Source organism: Aquarana catesbeiana, linkage group LG04 (assembly GCF_042186555.1).
Source record: "Aquarana catesbeiana isolate 2022-GZ linkage group LG04, ASM4218655v1, whole genome shotgun sequence".
Lineage (NCBI taxonomy): Eukaryota > Metazoa > Chordata > Amphibia > Anura > Ranidae > Aquarana > Aquarana catesbeiana.
Genome location: NC_133327.1, coordinates 661327892 through 661349574, shown reverse-complemented (window position 1 = coordinate 661349574; position 21683 = coordinate 661327892). Strand labels below are relative to the sequence as shown.

Genomic DNA, 21683 nt, shown 5'->3' with positions numbered 1-21683 from the left:
CATTTGCTGAACTGTATGTTTTGCACTTGTTTTTGAACATGGAAACAGCTGACACAGGAAAGCAGAGGCGATGATGAGCAGCCTATATTTATGCAAAGCATTAAGCGAATGTTTTATATTAGACAGCATTGCATCGCCGTGTCTCCGGCAGAATTGCCTGTTGAGAAGTGGCTGCCGCTGAATCTCCCATTGATCCGAAATTCTCACCGGTAGTAAAATTACAACCGTCTGGATCTAATCAGAATGTATAATGCTCCACCTGCCATTCTTATGACTCTCTCGATAACCATTTGTCTGTAATGTAAACCATTCGAAATAAATGTGCAAATCAATAATACCTGTATGTTGTAGCAAGCTTTCTGCAAGACATGTTTATGGGGCTGGATATCACTCTCGATGCCCATCGATTTCACCTCCGCCCCGGAGACACATGTAGCCGGCGTGACAAACTGCATCGTCGCCACGGGATTCCAGTTACGGGGGATCTCCTGGTCCGACCCCAGCTCAAGCTTGCAGGATAAACTGTGTGGTTGATCTGGACCTGTGGAAACAGGAAATAATGGGATCCAACAGAATAATTCTTCCTTTGGTGGTGCACATATGTTAAGAAACAAGACCAACCTGGAATGATACCAACTATATGAGCAATTGTCGGGGCTCATACACACTGCCGCAAAATATGTTGTGTTAAGATCCGTAATGTGACCAGAGCTGTATGTTATGTTACACACAGCTGCGTGCAGCTTCATAATCTGGGGCTGCATTCAGCTGGATAAACAAAATAGAAAAATCTGCATCCACATATGGACTGTATTTAATGCTGTATGCATGTAAAAGTTTATGCTAACGTTAGCCTGCATCCTAGAAACTTAGGACACTAGGCAACATGAGCCTCCTGCATCCTAGCAACCTAGGACACTAAGCGACAGGAGCCTCCTGCAACCTAGCACACTAGGTGACAGGAGCCTCCTACATTCTAGCAACCTAGGACACCAGACGACAGGAACCTCCTGCATCCTAGTAACCTAGAACACTAGGTGACAAGAGCCTCCTGCGTTCTAGGACAGTATACAACAGAAGACTCCTCCATCCTAGAACAACAGGCGAAAGGAGCCTCCTGCATCCTAGCAACCTAGGTCACTAGGCGACAGGAGCCTCCTACATCCTAGCATCTTAAGACACCAGGTGACAGAAGCCTCCTGCATCCTAGAAACCTAGGACACTAGGTGACAGAAGCCACCTGCATCCTAGCAACCTAGGACACTAAGTGACAGGAGCCTCCTGCATCCTAGCAACCTAGGATACTAGGCGACTGGAGCCTCCTGCATCCTAGTAACCTAGGACACCAGGCGACAAGAGCCTCCTGCATCCTAGGAGTGTAGACAACAGGAGACTCCTCCATCCTAGAACACTAGGCAACAGGAGCCTCCTGCATCCTAGCAACCAAGGACAATAGGTGACAGAAGCCACCTGCATCCTATCATCCTAAGACACCAGGCGACAGGAGCCTCCTGCATCATAGAAACCTAGGACATTAGGCGACAGGAGCCTCCTGCATTCTAGCAACCTAGGACACTAGGTGACAGGAGCCTCCTGCATCCTAGAACACTAGGCGACAGGAGCCTCCTGCATCCTAGCAACCTAGGACACCAGGCAACAGAAGCCTTCTGCATGCTAGCAACCTAGGACACTAGATGACAGGAGCCTCCTTTATCCTAGCAACCTAGGACACAAGGCGACAAAAGCCTCCTGCATTCTAGCAAATTAGGACACTAGGCGACAAGAGCCTCCTGCATCCTAGCAACCTAGGACACTAAGTGACAGGAGCCTCCTGGATCCTAGCAACCTAGGACACTAGGCTACAGGAACCTCTTTCATCCTAGCAACCTAGGACACTAGGCAACCGGAGCCTCCTGCTTCCAAGTAACCTAGATCGCTAGGTGACAAGCGCCCCCTGCATTCTAGCAACCTAGGACACTAATCAGTCTCACTTCTGCAGAGAAACCAATCAGCTTCCAGGTTTTATTGCCAAACTTTACTTGAACAAGCTGAGGTTAGAAGCTGATTGGTTTCTCTGCAGAAGTGAGACTGATTTTGCACTCTCCAGCTTTAGTAAATAAACCCCAAAGTCTTGTAAACAGCATTACCCTGGCACTGAGCCTTTCACACTACACAGAGGCAACAGATAACATGGAGTGAATTACAATAACAAATAATATAACCAATAACTGTATCTTCATCCACCTTGTGTTTGTTAGCATTGTACTTCGTAGTGCAAGAAGGAGGGACAGTGAGTATATACAGCGGGTAAAATAAGTATTGAACACATCACCATTTTTCTAGGTAAATATATTTCTAAAGGTGCTATTGACATGAAACTTTCACCACATGTCGGTAACAACCCATGCAATCCATACATACAAAGGAACCAAAACAAATAGGTTCAGAAATTACGTTATGTGTAATAAAATGGAACGACACAGGGAAAAAGTATTGAACACATAAAGAAAAGGGAGGTGCAAAAAGGCATGGAAAGCCAAGAGACCAGCTAAAATCTATCAGTAATTAGAAAGCAAACTTGCCCCTTGTCAGTGGAAATTAATATCAGATGGTTCAGTCTCAACTGATTGCCTATAAAAAGGTGTCTCATTACAAGGTGTCACACAGGAAACATCTCATGATGTGTACAAGCAAAGATCTCTCTCAAGACATTCGTAACCTTATTGTTGCAAAACATACTGACTGATGGCATTGGTTACAGAAGGATTTCTGAACTTCTGAATGTTGCAGTGAACACTGTTGGGGCCATAATCCGGAAGTAGAAAGAACATCATTTCACCATAAACCAGCTACAACCAGTTGTGGTTGGGTGTCGGTGGGGCCTTCCCACCGTAACTTTATAGAGGTAATCTTGAAGAAAGCAAGAATTGGGTTTGCTGTAAAAAACTGCAATGATATGCACCTGTCAAACAGGTGCAGAAAAATTACTCTTTGGGTGTCAGGGGCGCCTTCCCTCCATAACCCTATAGAGGTACTCTTGATGAAAGCAAGAATTGGCCTTGCTGTAAAAAATTGCAATGATTTGCACTCAAACAGGTGCTGAAAAATTGGTCTTTGGGTGTTAATTGTGCCCATGAAACCTATACTAAAAACATTCTTCCAGATGAAATGATTGAACACCTTCAAAGCTAGGCAGCCTCGAAGTCCTGCAGAGATTCCACATCCCAAAAAGACTTAATCAGTGGCATGGGCATCAGGGGCTTCATAGCTGGTAATCCAGGACTGATTCATTTTTATAAAAGTCAAATGGTCCACGGAGTCTGTGGACAGACGTGTTCTATGATCAGTAACGAAACCTCCCGCAGCACTGTATGCCCGTTCTGAAAGCCTGCTGGATGCAGGGCAGCCCAACAACTCAATAGCATACTGGGCAAGTTCTGGCCAATGGTCTATTCTCATGACCCAGTAAGTAAGTGGATCGTCAGCTGGAAAGCTCTTCATCTCTGTTTTGGCCCCGAGGTAATCATCCACCAAGTGATGCAGACGCTGCCGATGGCATGTGGAAGCTGACAGCCCTGGGTGGCGAGGACTAAAAATATTCAGAATTTGCCTCACTTAGGCGGAATCCTTCTCCAACGCTCATCTCTTGACCAACAGAAGACTCAAAACGACGTTTTCCAGGGCACTGTAACCTACTGGAGTCAGGAAAAATGTTCAATAAAATCCTCTTTAACGTGTCTTTAAGAGATTTTATCTTCTGCACTCTGTGGGGACGGGATGAGTTCTGAGACCTTCCCCTTATAACGGTGGTCAAGGAGGGTTGCCAACCAGTAATCATCCTTCTGCTTTATACCACATATTCTTGGGTCTTTTTGCAGGCTTTGAAGCATGAGGTTGCCCATGCGCCTCAAATTTGCCAAGGCTTGAGAAGCAGATTCCTCGGGGTCACTCAGGATGACAGCATCTGGAACTTCCTCCTCCGAGCCATGTACTACTCCCAAGGCTCCTGGGGTTGGAAAGCCATCACTTACAGATTGACGCATGTCTTCCTCTTCTTCAAAGCCTATGAATGTGCCAGAATCCTCCTCCTCATCCTCCTCCCCTCTCTCCTCCTGTGTGTTCTGTGACATAGGAATGATGGTGTCTAGATAAAGTGGGCCTTGAGAGGAAAGGAAGTCCTCCTCTTCCTCCTGCTGCTCTGCCTCCAGTGCCCTGTCCATAATGCCACGCAGAGTCTGCTCCAGCAGGAACACAACAGGGATTGTGTCACTGATGCATGCACTGTCACTGCTCACCATCCTTGTGGCCTCCTCAAATGGTGACAATACAGTGCATGCATCCTTAATGATCAGCCATTGGCGTGGGGAAAAAAGCTGAGGTGGCCTGAGCCTGTCGTTGTGCAGTACTGGCACAGATACTCATTGACGGCCCTCTGCTGCATGTATAGCCACTGCAGCATTCCCAAAGTTGAGTTACACCCGATGGGCATGGTCACAAATCAGGCGGTTTATGGGTAGGTGGAATTCCTGCTGAATTTTTCAGTCAACCGAGCACTGGCTGTGTATGACCGCCTGAAATGGCTACAGACTCTTCTGCTTTAGTACATCTTGCAACCCTGGGTACGTACTTTGGAAATGCTGCACCACCAAATTGAAGACATGTGCCAAGCATGGCACATGTGTCAACTTTCCCTGTCTGAAGGGCGGACAGGAGGTTTGAGCCATTATCGTACAACACCATTCCTGGCTCCAGCTGGCGTGGCGTGAACCACCTCTGGGCCTGTCCCTGCAGAGCTGCAAGAATCTCTGCTCCGGTGTGGTTCCTGTTCCCTAAACACACCAGCTGAAGCACTGCATGGCACCTCTTAGCCTGACTCTGGGAATAGCCCTTTGAACGCTTAGGGGTAACCTTATGTTCATAGGACAATTCTGCAGAGGAGGGCATGGAGGTGGCGGACTAGGAGGAGGAGGGGGTAGAGCTCACAGGTCTGGCATCATCACCACCAGCTGTATGGAGACCTGGGGGCACAACAAGCTGCAGCACCGAGCCCTATCCTGCATCCCTTCGAGTTGCAAGCAGCGTTACCCAGTGTGCTGTGAACAAAATATATCGTCCCTGCCCATGCTTGCTGGACCACGTGTCAGCAGTAAGGTGGATTTTATGGCTGACTGCCTTGCCCAATGATGCCACATCATTCCCTTCCATGTGATGGTAGATATATGGAACGGCCTTACGTGAAAAGTAGTAGCGAGTGGGAACCTGCCATTGTGGTACAGCACATTGTGCGAATTCACGGAAGGGGGCAGAATCCACCAGGCTGAAAGGCAGAAGTTGGAGAGCCAGCAGCTTTGACCAGCTTGCATTCAGGAGCTGGGCATGTGGGTGGCAATGACTGTATTTTTTTTCCGCTGCAGCAGATGGGGCAGCAAAATTTGCTGGCTACAGCCTACAGCTGGTGGTGTGCTGCTGGCAGATGGGCTGCTAGGACCCGGGACACCCTGTGCTATACCATTATCCCTGTCAGTGGAGGCTGCTGAAAGGTAATGACTTGGTATCGCAGGGGCAGACTGAAGTGGGTAAGAAGGAGGAGGAGGAGGGACTGATTTGTGCCCCTTTTGTGAGGTTTTTAGGTGCTCTTACCAACGGGCTGAGTGGTTGAACGTTAAATGCCTTCTTAAGCATGTGGTACCCAAATGGTTGGTGTTTTTGCCACGTTTGATGTGCCTGAGACACAGTTTGCAGATAGCAACAGTGCGATCTGCTGCAGATGTGCTGAAAAAGGCCCAGACAGCTGAGCCAGCTGAGCTTTGGGGAGTAGGCTGGGAGATAACAGCTGCAGAATGTGATGAAATAGGGTGGCTGCTCTCTACTCTTAGTTGATGTCGGCCTCCTTGGGGTTGTGCCACCTCACCTTCAGTTTCCTCCTCTGCTCTATCTGGCACCCAAGTTGCATCAGTGACCTCATCATCATCATCTCCATCTCCTCCATCTTCATCTTTACCACTGGAGACAACTTGGCAATACGCTGCGGCTTGGGGAACATGAATGCCAATTTGTCTACCAGTGTTCCTCCCTCTCTCTAGGCTCATGTTCCTGTTATCCTCAACCTCAGAACCAACATCTGAATCCAGTAATGGCTGGGAATCATCAAGGAGCAAGTGGCTGACGCTGTGGTCAAATAACTCAGGGGGCTATGGCAGAAATAGATGTTGGCAAGGAGGCAGGTTTATCTACTCAGGAAACTGCAGGGGACTGCACACTTGTCTCTGCTTGCATGACAGGGGATGAGGAGGATGAGGAAGGTTTAGTAAGCTAGTCCACCACTTCCTCTGCATGCTGTGGCTGGAAAGCACGGACAAACTCACTAAACGGAGAAAATGATGCCCTGCCTGAGGACTGATCACCACGTCCACCTTTGCCTGTGGACACATTTGTTGCTGGCCAACTTACAGTGCCAAGGGAATGTCTGCCTTTCCTTGTTGTCCTCCCAGACATTATTGGGAGGAAGGGCATGGTGCTTATAAGCAAATGTAAAGAAGTTGAAATCTGTACGTAGATGCACTTTAATCAATGTAAAGAGGTGTTTGGTGCACTTTAATTTGAGTACTCGCACTACATAGACACACTCCATGGATACACTATAATATACTGCAATATAATGCGCCAAACGTACAGTGATGCACAGAACTATATTGCGTTAAACTGGCAGTAACACACACAAAACTATATGGCGTTAAACTGGCAGTAATGCACTCAAAACGATATGGCTTTAAACTGGCAGTAACACACAAAGCTATATGGCGTTAAACTATCAGTAACGCACGCAAAACTATATGGCGATAAACTGGCAGTAACGCACACAGAACTATATGGCGTTAAACTGGCAGTAATGCACAAAACGATATGGTGTTAAACTGGCAGTAATGCACACAGAACTATATGGCATTAAACTGGCAGTAACGCACGCAAAACTATATGGCGTTGAACTGGCAGTAATGCACGCAAAACTATATGGCTTTAAACTGGCAGTAACGCACGCAAAACTATATGGCGTTAAACTGGCAGTAACGCACGCAAAACTATGTGGCATTAAACTGGCAGTAACGCACTCAAAGCTGTGGGGAGGGAATGAGCCATGATTGGATAAAGTCATGATGACAGAGTCCAATTTTGTCTCTGACAGTGCTCTGTGCCCTGATTGGCTGAAGCTTTAACTGCTTCAGCCAATTAGGGCTTGCAATGCACTATTCAGGGCCGCAATGCATTGTGGTTGGTTCGGGGGGGCGAACAAATAGTCGAACGACCCGTTAGTCGGCTGTCCGCCGAATGACCGAACAACGAAAGTTCGGCCCAAACTTATGCTCGGGCCATACCGTTCGCCCATCCCTAGTCATTACCAACAAAGGATTTAGTACAAAGTGTATACAGTATATACATTTCTGTTAGCGTGTTCAATACTTTTTCCCTGTGTCATTCCATTCTATTACACATAACTTCATTTCCGAACTTATTTGTTTTGGTTTCTTTGTATGTATGGATTTCATGGGTTGTTACTGACATGTGGTGAAAGTTTTATGTTAATAGCACCTTTAGAAATATATTTACCTAGAAAAATGGTGACGTGTTCAATACTTATTTTACCCGCTGTATATACTGTACAGTGTGTATATATATATATACACACATGGGGGGGGGGGGACTGGGGGGCCGGTGACTGCCAGGTGTTTTTCCACCCTAATGCATAGGATGCATTAAGGTGAAAAAACACAAGGGTTTACAACCCCTTTAAGTTTCAAACTGACCTCAACCATCTTTATTGTGCTTCTAACATCAGAAAAACATAATTAGAGTATCCAATATACAGTATCTCACAAAAGTGAGTACACCCCTCACATTTTTGTAAATATTTTATTATATCTTTTCATGTGACAACACTGAAGAAATGACACTTTGCTACAATGTAAAGTAGTGAGTGTACAGCTTGTATAACAGTGTAAATTTGCTGTCCCCTCAAAATAACTCAACACACAGACATTAATGTCTAAACCGCTGGAAACAAAAGTGAGTACACCCGTAAGTGAAAATGTCCAAATTGGGCCCAATTAGCCATTTTCCCTTCCCGGTGTCAGGTGACTCGTTAGTGTTACAAGGTCTCAGGTGTGGATGGGGAGCAGGTGTGTTAAATTTGGTGTTATCGCTCTCACTCTCTCATACTGGTCACTGGAAGTTCAACATGGCATTCATAAAGCGCTACGTAAACTGTTGGCACTATATAAATACTGTATAAATACTGTATAATTCATGGCAAAGAACTCTCAGAGGATCTGAAAAAAATAATTGTTGCTCTACATAAAGATGGCCTAGGCTATAAGAAGATTGACAGCACGGTGGCCATGACCATACAGCGGTTTAACAGGACAGGTTCTACTCAGAACAGGCCTCGCCATGGTCGACTAAAAAAGTTGAGTGCACATTCTCAGCATCATATCCAGAGGTTGCCTTTGGGAAATAGACGTATGATTGCTGTCAGCATTGCTGCAGAGGTTGAAGGGATGGGGGGTCAGCCTGTCAGTGCTCAGACCATACATGACACTGCATCAAATTGGTCTGCATGGCTGTCATTCCAGAAGGAAGCCTCTTCTAAAGATGATGCACAAGAAAGCCCACAAACAGTTTGCTGAAGACAAGCAGACTAAGGACATGGAATACTGGAACCATGTCCTGTGGTCTGATGAGACCAAGATAAACTTATTTGGTTCAGATGGTGTCAGGCGTGTGTGGCAGAAACCAGGTGAGGAGTACAAAGACAAGTGTGTCTTGCCTACAGTCAAGCATGGTGGTGGGAGTGTCATGGTCTGGGGCTGCATGAGTTCTGCTGGAAACCGGGGAGCTACAGTTCATTGAGGGAACCATGAATGCCAACATGTACTGTGACATACTGAAACAGAGCATGATCCTCTCCCTGCGGAGACTGGGCCGCAGGGCAGTATTCCAACATGATAACGACCCCAAACACACCTCCAAGACAACCTCTGCCTTGCTAAAGAAGCTGAGGGTAAAGATGATGGACTGGCCAAGCATGTCTCCAGACCTAAATCCTATTGAGCATCTGTGGGGCATCCTCAAATGGAAGGTGGAGGAGCGCAAGGTCTCTAACATCCACCAGCTCTGTGATGTCATCATGGAGGAGTGGAAAAGGACTCCAGTAGCAACCTGTGAACCTCTGGTGAACTCCATGCCCAAGAGGGTTAAAAATGGTGGCCACACAAAATATTGACACTTTGGGCCCAATTTGGATATTTTCACTTAGGGGTGTACTCACTTTTGTTGCCAGCGGTTTAGACATTAATGGCTGTGTGTTGAGTTATTTGGAGGGGACAGCAAATTTACACTGTTATACAAGCTGTACACTCACTACTTTACATTGTAGCAAAGTGTCATTTCTTCAGTGTTGTCACATGAAAAGATAATAAAATATTTACAAAAAAGTTAGGGGTGTATTCACTTTTGTGAGATACTGTATATAGGCAATAAAAGTTGTTCTTTCTTCAAGCATTGATACATGTAAATATAGTCAGGCAGAACAAAGCATCAATAACACATAAGTGAGCACTAAACACAAACCATCTTGTAGGCAGGTGCAGTTTGTAGGCTGGTGGTGTTCAACTGTAGCGGCTCCTCAGCTGTAGAGGAAGTCATGAGGAACAGGGTTCCCTTTATGGTTTCCGAGGTCACTGGGGAAGCAATCCAGTTGGATTCTGTCGCCCTATGTGACTCTGGTGACCATCTTATATCAGGCAGAGCCTATTTAAGGCCCTGGCTCCCAGGTTTGGTGCACTTTATGCAAGTTGATAGCGCAGGAAAAGGTACGCTGTTTGCTAGGGACAGTACTAGGGTTGCCACCTTTTCTTCAAGCCAAACCAAAATACTTTAGCAGCGCACAGCAATTTTTTTTAAGGACGAACACTGTGGTGTAAAGGGGAACTCTGAAGTAAGGGTGTTTCTGCTCACCAAAGCACTCACTTATTTTAGAGTTCCCAGCATACCCCCTTAAATCAGGGTTCCCAAAGCCCCCCTTACATCACAGTCCACAGGAAACCCCTTACATCTGAGTCCCCCTTACCTTAGTGTACTCACTCACTCAGAGGCAGGAGAGAGAAGGGAGAGAGGGGTGAGACTTCAGTCACAGACTTTGGCTGGTGAGCTCACTCACCCGAGGATGGAGGCTCAGGCATCGACACTTTTCATCCACAATGTATCTGCCGGCTGCTGAGCTTCAAAGTTCTAGCTCACACATCCCTTTCCTGAGGCACAGAACACCAGGGATTGGAGTGTGGGTGGGCAGACAGAGCGGTAAGGGTGGGAGGAGGAGGAGCATATTGAGCCCTCTCTCCTCTCCTGTCCATGTATGGGGTTTGGGCCTATGCGCACATCTATGTACTTGATGGTTGTGGTACTCAATTACTTGGGGAACTGCAGTCCATTCTGAATAACGTTTCTGGGTTTCAGGCGGTCTGAAACCCGGACACACGATTCAAAACCAGGACCATCCAGGTCAATCACAGACAGGTGGCTACCCTAGACAGTACTAGCAAAAGAAAGGTCCCTGACAAGAGGGAAAGAGTGGAGTCGCAACTCACCTAAATGCCTTCCCGGGCACGAGATAGCCAGGCCGCATTCTGCCCTCTCAACAGACATTGTCAGTCCAGCTGATATCTGCTCTTTTAGCATTGCTGGAAACCGTGAGTGCACCCGGTTGGGCATTCTTCCCACCTGGTTTGTGGTGAACTGTTGCCGCATTTCTGCAGTACAAGTTTTATACTGCACCTGACTGTGTGACTTATTGCCGCTGCACCACCCCTACAAGCTTTTTTTACATAGATCAATAAATATGACCACCATTTTTTTTTCTAATGAAAATTTACTTACTAGAATTTTTATCTGGGAGTCTGTCAATCTTCCATACAACAGCCTTGTAGGCATACTCGTACTTAGCTGTGCCGATTGTCACTTGTATTACTGGCTCAGATTCAATTTCATATGTGGACCCTAGGCAAGCTCGGCGGTTCATCTTGGTCTTCAGGGACCTCTGTCTCTGAAGACTTGCCGTCCGTAGTGCTTTTACCCACAGTGCAGGAACTGGGAAATGGATGGTTATATTCTCACAAAAATGTATCTGCGGAGAAGCCAAGACACTAGCAGACATGTTCAGGAAAGCTTGGAGCTCCACATAGGCCCCCTGGACCACAACCAAGCTTTTCAAAGAAAAAGGAAGTTCTTCCACTATACAAGGTGTTTTAAACCGCATCAGCTCAAACCTACATCCGTCTACGGGGGTGAATTTAACTATCCTAGACTTACTAAATTCGTGCTTTTTAACGCATTTATGGAAATGATACTCAGAGATATCAATCAGTTTTTCATCACTGTCCTTTCCAAAATAATTTTCAGACACTCTTTGCAGTTCGGAGTCGTTCATGGTCAAAAAACACTCAACACCACTGTTAATGAAACAAAGACAGTACACTTGAGACATCACTGTCTTGTCTTGTAGTTTTCCATCTTTGGTGACTTCTGCCCAAAAATTGTCCACTACTTCCACCGACATTTCCGGCTCTTCGTAAGTTCTCTTTTGCTTCAGTACCGGCGAGATCATCATCAACTCTTCCTCTATGGTTACAATAAAATCTGTTAAATCGCAGTAATCAGTGGTGCCTAATTTTAACATTTGCTCAATTTCGGCTTCATGGACCACTTCCAGTTTTGGGTGGTATTTCCTTTTCTCTGCATAAGTTATATTTTCTATCTTAACTGAGTGTATTTTCTCTGAAACTCCTAAGTTTTCCAGCTTGGGTTCTGAAAGCCTGCAGAATTGATGAAGCTGAAACTCTTTGAACGGTTTCTCAAGGCCCTTTTCATAATACATTTGCAGAATTCCACCAGACAGAACTTTCAGGTAAATAGGTCCCCACTGCCTGGAAGACATCATGTTCTTTTTTTCCGGAATCCTCAACATGAAAGGCCACCCATCTTTTTTCTGACTTCTAAAGAGGCTTTGCGGAATAAATGAAGGCCTATTTCTTTCAGCACAAGCAAGATGAGGCTTCAAATTGTCAGGTGGGTCAGTCTTTAAATGCTGAAGCCTTTCACACACGTAGCTGAAAGAACACTGGTTAAGGCTTCTCTGGTTATTAGATGTGTCTTTCTCTGTTGCGTTGTTTTCTTGTTTTGCAGGAATCTTATCTTTTATCTGAGAGTCTATCACATTACCTGCGTCAACGGAACAAATGATATCTGTGATGTCATTGTTCCAAAACGGGCTTGAAAATGCACAGTCGTTTTGTGATTGCTGTAAATGCGGACTCCTTGAGCTACCTAAATAATTCATAGCTTTCAACTTCGGACTTGAATCATGTAGACTTGAAAACACAGGTGATGGAATGCTTGATGTTTGGTTTGCTGCCAGCAAAGTTGGTGCCTCAGACGACGTAGAAGGTTGAACCGGTAAAACCTCTGGAATGGGGTACAAGTTAGAAGATGCTGCCTTAGGAGTGCATGGAGTGGCTGGACTGTCTTTAATGGGTGTGCACAAAGGGGAATTAAAAGGAGGTCCAGGGCTCATGAAATCAATGATGGGAGATGTGTGAGGAGTGTTGGAGTTGGAGGAAGAAACGCTGGTCTGGTCATGTGGCAGACTCAGTTTCAGCCCTCTTGATCTAGGAATGTAATGGTTGTCGTGTGGAAACACCAGCGACTTCTGGGGAGTTTGGAAAAGATTGTCATCGTCAAAGGTCACCCAACTTTCCGGATTAGTTGAGCACATTTTTTTTGTGTTGATAGTCTGAACGTCAGAATTGCCTAGGAGATACAAGAAAATAATATTACATATTTGTAATAAAATGCAAAGTAAAACTAAAGGCAAAACTTTTTAAAATGTATATAGAAGGGTGCGCTGTCTCTTTAATGACCGCCCCACATACATCTAATGCGGCAGGGCAGCTCACGTATCTGGTACGTGATCAGCGCTTCCGGCTAAGGCGTGCGTGTGCCCTGTCGGTCCGGCCATGCTGTGATTTGTTTCAGCACAAGCCGATCAGTGGGTCCCGGCTGATTTATTCACAGAAGAGAGCTCTGTGTTGTAAACAACACAGAGCTCTGTACACTGACAGGTGATCTTGCTGTTTTTTTATTCCCTACAAAGCAGGGGAAAAAAGATTGCTTAGTAAAAGCAGCACATATTACACATAGTTAACCCCTTGATCGCCCCTGGATGTTAACCCCTTCCCAGCCAGTGTCATTAGTATAGTGACAGTATATAGTATTAGCACTGATCACTGCATTAATGTCACTGCTGATGTCAGTGTCAGTTAGTGTAACCCCAAGCGAGGGTCAGCTAGTGTCAGATTGTCCTCCACACTATTATAGACCCACTATAAGTCACTGATCACTGCTATTAATAGTACAAAAAAAAAATTACAGTATATAATATATACCAAAGTTTGTAGACGCTATAACTTTCACGCAAACTAAATAACATACACTTTTTGGGATTTTTTTGTTACCAAAGACATGTAGCAGAATACATTTTGACATAAATTTATAAAGAAATTAGATTTTTATTTTATTTATTAGATATGTTTTATAGCAGAAAGTAAAAAATATTGTTTTTTTTTTTTTTTTCAAAATTTGTGGTCTCTTTTCATTTATGTAATAAAAAATAAACTCATTGGTGATCAAATATCACCAAAATAAAGCTCTATTTGTGTGAAAAAAAATTATACATCGCTGTAGAGAGAATGGGCTCAGGTAGGTGATTAGGGGAGTGCTGGGAGGGCTGCTTCACACAAAAGGTTTTTTATCTTAACCGCTTGCCGACCAGCCGCCGCAGTTCTACTGCGGCAACATGGCTCGGCTGCGTGAATCGCCATTATGTTATGTCGCTCCCTCTGGTGGCCACTAGGGGTGCGCGCGCACCTGCAGCTCGCCCCCGGAGCCGATGTGAGTAACCCAGTGAGAATCAGGATCTCGGTGTGTAAACACCGAGATCCCGGTTCTCTGAGGGGAGAAGTGACAGATCGTCTGTTCGTACGAAGTATGAACAGCGATCTGTCATCTCCCCTAGTCAGTCCCCTCCCCCTTCAGTTAGAACACACACTAGGGAACACAATTAACCCCTTGATCGCCCCCTAGTGTTAACCCCTTCCCTGTCAGTGACATTTTTACAGTAAGCAATGCATTTTTATATCATTGATCGCTGTATTAATGCCAATGGTCCCATAAATGTGTCAAAATTGTCCGATGTGTCCGCCATAATGTCGCAGTCATGATAAAAATCGCAGATCGCCGCCATTACTAGTAAAAAAAAAACTAATAATATATTAACTATTTTGTAGATGCTATAACCAATCAATATACGCTTATTGCGATTTTTTTACCAAAAATATGTAGAAGAATATATATCAGCCTAAACTGAGGGAAAAAAATGTTTTTTTATATGTTTATAGGGGATATTTATTATAGCAAAAAGTAAAAAATATTGCGTTTTTTTCAAAATTGTCGCTTTTTTTTTGTTTATAGCGCAAAAAACAATAACCACAGAGGTGGCCTTGGGGCTGGGGAATGCGTGTGGGGGAGGTGGCTGGTCACAGCGCATCGGCGCCACGCATCCTTCTCCACATGTGACGTCACGTTTAGGCGTCATGATGCGGTAGCTTGTGTTCCATCCATCTCGGCCGGTGTTCTGCCGAGAAAGTTCCTCGCGGCGGATAAGGACCCCCCTCTACTGCGCAGGCGCTGCGCCTGCGCAGTAGGAGCCGGCGGAAATAGCCGAAGGTGAATAGGTGAAAATCAGCTGTACACGGTGCCTGTAAGAGGGCCCCTGCATTCCTTTTCAAATCACATGCGATTCTGCAGCAGTGCGATTTGAGTCATTCATTCTGTTTGGCTCAAATCGCACCGCATTCGCTCCAAACTCGTGCAGGACTCTCTTTTTGTCTGCACCAGAATCGGATCGCATGGGTTTTCACAATCATGCGATCCGATTATGCAAATCGCACTGCGTTTTGCAAAGCGATTTTGGGGTGTCGTTAACTCAACATACACTCCACAATCGGTTCGCAAGAACAGGTTGCGATTTTGATGCGGTTCGGAATCCGCAGCAAGTTCGCTGTGAATTTAGTGAGAACCGAGGCCTTAAACACAAAACCAAACATGTATTATTATTTTCTGTTGATGTATTATATTGCAGCTTACCAATCATTAGATGTGGTGGCTGCACCAGTTTGGTTTCTTTGGCTTTCACCTGGTGATCTGGCCAGTAACGCTCCTCCTGTATTAGAGATGCCGCCACTCTAGATAAAGGAGAACAGGAGGCACAGCAGACAGCAGCATTGCCAGTCTGGAGGGGAGGGTAGTGTTAAATGTATTAGCAGATTTAATAACACTAACAGATTGAAGCCAAACTCACATCTTATAATCAGTTACAGCAAACTGTTTTTTTTTTTTTTTAACTGATAAAGGTTTTACATGAATAAATAAAAGCTGATCATTGTAAACACCCCTGTAAGTGTTAAATGGTCTCATCCGTGTAATCCGTGTAAACTGAAACAGAGCTTGTGTTTTTGAAAAACAGCAGACTTGCTGGCTGGATCACCAGATGAAAATAGATAGAAGAAAGAAAGTCTAAAAAAGAAAACTAATGCAACCATCATATTTAGGAATTGGTAAGCTGCAATATAATAAATGTTTGCTTTTGGGTTTAAAGTGGTAGTGAACTCTTTTTTTAAACTATAATAAGGCTTACCTGTAAGTACGGTGAATATCTCCTAAACTTGCACTGTTTAGGAGATATTCACACTGCATGCAGCCAGTGATGTCACTGGCGCAATGCGCTCTGAAGGCACTGCTTACCTGTGCCGTAGTCCATGCCTGTCGCACGCTTGCGTGCAGAGGGATTTCATCGCAGCTTGGCCAATCACATGGCTGGAGTACTCGAACCTGGAAGGAAGAAGGGGTGAAGATGGAAGCCCTGTCAGTGGTGAGGGCTTTGTTCTAAGATAAGTATTTCATAATGTGCTAGTATGTGATGCATATTAGCACATTATGCCATTGTCTTGCAGAGTTTTAAAGAAAAAAGTGTGGTTTACTACCTTCTCAGACCACCCTCTAGAGCACTGGGTGCATTACAGACCTCCTCAAACCACTTTCCAGAGCACTGTGTGCATTACAGACCTCCTCAGACCACCGTCCAGAGCACTGTATGCATTACAGACCTCCTCAGACCACTGGTCGAGAGCACTGTGTGCATTACAGACCTCCTCAAACCACCATCCAGAGCACTGTATGCATTACAGATCTCCTCAGACCACTGTCCAGCATTACAGACCTCCTCACACCACTGTCCAGAGCACTGTGTGCATTACAGACCTCCTCAGACCACCACCCAGAGCACTGTGTGCATTACAGACCTCCTCAGACCACCACCCAGACCACTGTGTGCATTACAGGCCTCCTCAGGCCACCGTCCAGGGCACTATGTGCATTGCAGGCCTCCTTAGACCACTGTCCAGAGCACTGTGCAGCATTACAGACCTCCTCAGACCACCATCCAGAGCACTGTGCATTACAGACCTCCTCCGACCACCATCCAGAGCACTGTATGCATTACAGACCTCCTCAGACCACTGGTCCGGAGCACTGTGCAGCATTACAGACCTCCTCAGACCACCATCCAGAGCACTGTGTGCATTACAGACCTCCTCAGACCACCGTCCAGAGCACTGTATGCATTACAGATCTCCTCAGACCACTGTCCAGCATTACAGACCTCCTCACACCACTGTCTAGAGCTCTGTTTGCATTACAGACCTCCTCAGACCACTACCCAGAGCACTGTGTGCATTACAGACCTCCTCAGACCACCATCCAGAGAACTGTATGCATTACAGACCACCTCCGACCACCGTCCAGAGCACCGTGCAGCATTACAGGCCTCCTCAGACCACTGTCCGGAGCACTGTGCAGCATTACAGACCTCCTCAGACCACCATCCAGAGCACTGTGTGCATTACAGACCTCCTCAGACCACCATCCAGAGCACTGTATGCATTACAGACCACCTCCGACCACCGTCCAGAGCACCGTGCAGCATTACAGGCCTCCTCAGACCACTGTCCAGAGCACTGTGCAGCATTACAGACCTCCTCAGACCACCGTCCAGAGCACTGTATGCATTACAGACCTCCTCAGACCACCGTCCAGAGCACCGTGCAGCATTACAGGCCTCCTCAGATCACTGTCCAGAGCACTGTATGCATTACAGACCTCCTCAGACCACCATCCAGAGCACCGTGCAGCATTACAGGCCTCCTCAGATCACTGTCCAGAGCACTGTGCAGCATTACAGACCTCCCCAGACCACCATCCAGCGTGTCTGTGTTGTTTCTTCAAACCTTAACACCATAAATAATAACATGATATTAGATATTTTTTTACTCCAGGAGTACAGGGGCATTTAAAAAAATTAGAATGTCATCAAAAAAGATAATTTATTTCAGGTAATTCAATTCAAAAAGTGAACCTCATATATTATATAGATTCATTACACACAGAGTGATATATTTCAAGCATTTCTTTCTTTTATTTTGATGATTATGGCTTACAGCTAGTGAAAACCCAAGATTCAGTGTCTCAGAAAATTAGAGTTTTGTGAAAAAAGTTCAATATTGTAGACTCATGGGGGTTGAGTTACTAAATGCAAATAGACTATGCCCCTGGCGAAGTGCATTGCTCCAAAGCTTAGTAAATGAGGGAAAGTTCTGCTGGCCTCCATCATCCAATCATGTGCAAGCAAAAATGCTGTTTTTTTTTCCTTGCATGTGATTGGGTATTCTTTACAAAGTAGAAAACAAGAAAAAAATTTGCGCTGAACTGAAAGAAGCAAGCGGCCAGCAAAGTTCGTTGATATCAAACAAAAAGTCACATTAAATAATTATTGCGGCGCTAAAAAAAGTTCAAAAGGAGTTCAAAAGAAGAGTGGGAGGAGTCAAATCACCAGATATAATGTGTAGATGTAGAAAAGTCACGTTACATGTCAGTGCTTATGTTCAATTGTAAGTTACTACATTAAAGTTTTTTTACATATTATTACGGGCGTCACTTTGGGTCCTTCATTTCTCTTCCCGGGTATATGATGACTACATGCCTGAAAGCCCCAATTTTGAAGTGATCATTGGGAGATGTTTACAGATGAAGGAAGTCACATGGAGGTTGTTGTCTGACGAGGGGTTCCAGTGGGCTGGATTTGCTGGATGCCATTGAGAATTTATCATCTATGCCTAATCCTTATTACCTTCTGGTAAGCAGACTACATTATCACGTGGTGACGAGTGACTTTTCTACATCTACACATTATATCTGGTGATTTGACTCCTCCCGCTCTTCAGACTCCTTTTGAACTTTTTTTAGCGCCGCAATAATTCTTTGCAAAGTGACCATTCATCTCATTTACTAAGCTCTAGAGCAATTGCACTTGCAGAGTGCAACTGCACTTTGCAAGCTGCACAGTCTATTTGCCTTTAGTAAATCAACTCCTAGGTGTCACACTCTAATTAGGTAATTGACTCAAAACACCTGTAAAAGGTTTCCTGAGCCTTTATGGTCTCTCAGTCTGGTTCAGTAGGTTACACAGTCATGGGAAAGACTGCTGACTTGACAGTTGTCCAGAAGACAGTCATTGACACCCTCCACAGGGTAGGTAAGTCACAAAAGCTCATTGCTAAAGAAGCTGGCTGTTCACAGAGTGCTGTATACAAGCATATCAATGGAAAGTTGAGTGACAGGAAAACGTGTGGTAGAAAAATGTGCACAAGCAACAGTCTTGAGAGGATTGGGAAGCAAAGGCCATTCAAGAATTTGGGGGAGATTCACAAGGAGTGGACTACGGCTGGTGTCAGTGCTTCAAGACAAGAGTCACCACACACCAATGTATCTAGGACGTGGGCTACAACTGTCGCAGTCCTTGTGTCAAGCCACCCCTGAACCAGAGACGCCTTACCTGGGCTAAGGAGAAAAAAGACTGGACTGTTGCTCAGTGGCCCAAAGCCCTCTTTTCGGATGAAAGTAAACTTTGCATTTCATTTGGAAATCAAGGTCCCATAGTCTGGAGGAAGAGTGGAGAGGAACCGAATCCAAGTTGCATGAGGTCCAGTGTGAAGTTTCCACAGTCCACGATAATTTGGGGAGCCACATCATCTGCTGGTGTGGGTCCACTGAGTTTTATCAAGTCCAAAGCCAGCACAGCCCTCTACCAGGAAATTCCAGACACTTCATGCTTCATTCCGCTGACCAGCTTTATGGAGATGCTGATTTCATTTTGCAGCAGGACTTGCCATCTGCCCACACTGCCAAAAGTACCAATACCTGGTTTAATGATCATGATATCACTGTGTACGATTGGCCAGCAAACTCGCCTGACCTAAACCCCATAGAGAATCTGTGGGGTATTGTCAAGAGGAAGATGGGAGACACCAGACCCAACAATGCAGACAAGCTGAAGGCTGTTATCAAAGCAACCTGGTCTTCCATAACACCTCAGCAGTGCCCCAGGCTGATCGCCTCCACGCCGCCTTGATGCAGTGATTCATGCAAAAGAAAACCCGACCAAGTATTGAGTGTATATTATACTGTACATGGACATACATTTCAGTAAGCCAACATTCCTGTATTAAAAATCCTTTTTTTTTTTTGTTTTTCTATTGGTCTTATGTATAATGTAGGAGTTTCACTTTTTGAATTGAATTACTGAAATAAATTAACTTTTTGATGACATTCTAATATTTTGAGATGCACCTGTATATAATCAGTTTGGAAATTCTAGAGAAATGCTTAAAGTGGTTGTAAATCCTTACAGACCACTTTAACATACAGGTAAGCCTAGATTAAGGCTAACCTGTAGGTGCAAGAAATATCTCCTTAACCTCCCTGGCGGTATGATTATTTCGGATTTTAGGTGCTGAAAGCGGTACCATTATTTTGCATGGAAATTTGGCGTTTTATATTGTAGGTCTGTAATTCTTAACAATAACACACTTAAATCTGTCCAAACAAGAGTCTAGTAGATATCCCGGGTATGATAAAGTTTGAAACACAAAAACATAAATTATAATATAATAAAAATAAATAAATAATTTAAAAAAATAAAAATAAATAGTAATAAAATTAATTTCCACACGATTCACTATCGCTCAATTCTGCAAGTGTTCTAATTTACTATCGCTGTTTTCTAGCTGGTCTAAAGCCATTTTTGACGTAAAGGGACACTTTTTGGTTGCTATGGACAATCTCCAGTTTCCATGCAGAAAGAACAGTATATGCAATATAAAACTGCATGCAGGGCATGGGCCAAAGCACTGGGGACAAAGGGGATGTGAAATCATTTCATACAGTACTGTAATCTGTAAGATTACAGTACTGTATGTGTTATGATTTTACACTTTTTTTTAATTTGCCGCCAGGCTCCGCCCCCGTGCGTCGCGCCGCTCGCAGGGAACGGAGCCTGGCACGGAGAGGCTTCGGAGGAGGATGGAGCCCGCAGACACAGCGGGGGACATCGCAGGATCCCGGGGACAAGGTAAGTAAGGAGGCACCAGGATCCTGCGATGTAATCCCGAGTGTGGCTCGGGGTTACCGCTAATGGTCCTGAATTTTATTCCCGAGCCACACTTGGGAAAACCGCCAGGGAGGTTACCCTACACGGTTAAGGAGATATTTTCCTAAAAACGGGCACCGATGTCTACGACGCATGCGTGCCATAGACAACGGCACCGGCGCACTGAGCGTGCTGTTACTGAAGGCGATCATGCCGTCACTGACGGCTCCCGAGCGCATGGGCCGGAGTGATGTCATCGCTGCTCCGGCCAGTCACCAGAGCAGTGATAACCGGAAGTCACTCCGGGTATCATGGCGGCGACAGAGGACGTGAACGAGGGTCGCTTCAGGGGCTTCGATCTCAGGTAAGTAATTCATAATGAGCTAGTATGCTATGCATACTAGCTCATTATGCCTTTGTCCTGCAGGTTTTTTTTTTGTTTTTTGACAGGGTTTACTTCCTCTTTAAAATAATACATTACAATTTATCTAAACTAGATTTTAGTACGACTAAAACTAAAACAATTGCAGATGACTAAAATACAACTAAAACTAAATTGGCATTTTAGTCAAAAGACTATGACTAAAACTAAATCAAAATTTAACGCCACACATTGGTGTCAGGGAATGCAGGGAAGGTGTCAGCAGGAAGACGGGGCTATCAGGAAAAGAAATGTCAATTGTCTTGGAAGGGCGGAGTGACAGATCGACTTCAACCTGGAAATCTCCTTCACTACAAGCAGTAATAGCTTTGTTCTGTTCTATTACTTTGTAGCAGAACTTAGTGGTGTTATTTTCTATATGTTCCATTTTTTCCATCTTCTGTGAATAGGTTGGCTCCAGGCGTTTTCTTCATTACACCTTATTACAATGTTGCAGCTCCGGCAGAATGATTCTAGAGGCTTCATGCAATTTAGGTCAAAACATTACTTTGATTTTTATTGTTAATGAGGATTTTGCTTTTCTCAGAATAATCCTGTAGATGGGGAAAAAAAAAAGACCCAGATGAAAACTTTATGCCAAAAATGATACCACAG

The 21683-nt window shown here is 44.9% G+C and overlaps 1 protein-coding gene across 2 annotated transcripts in view; it reads right to left on the bottom strand.

Moving 5' to 3' along the window:
- STON1 (stonin 1) overlaps positions 1 to 21683 on the bottom strand; it is a 148850-nt gene that overhangs the window by 20663 nt on the left and 106504 nt on the right. For both annotated transcript variants that reach the window (XM_073628525.1, XM_073628524.1), the window contains exons 2-3: positions 10930 to 12858; positions 339 to 541 (exon numbers count right to left, since the gene is read on the bottom strand). In XM_073628525.1, coding sequence (XP_073484626.1) covers positions 339 to 541; positions 10930 to 12823 — 2097 coding nt within the window. In that variant the 5' untranslated portion in view covers positions 12824 to 12858. The remainder of the gene's footprint in view (positions 1 to 338; positions 542 to 10929; positions 12859 to 21683) is intronic.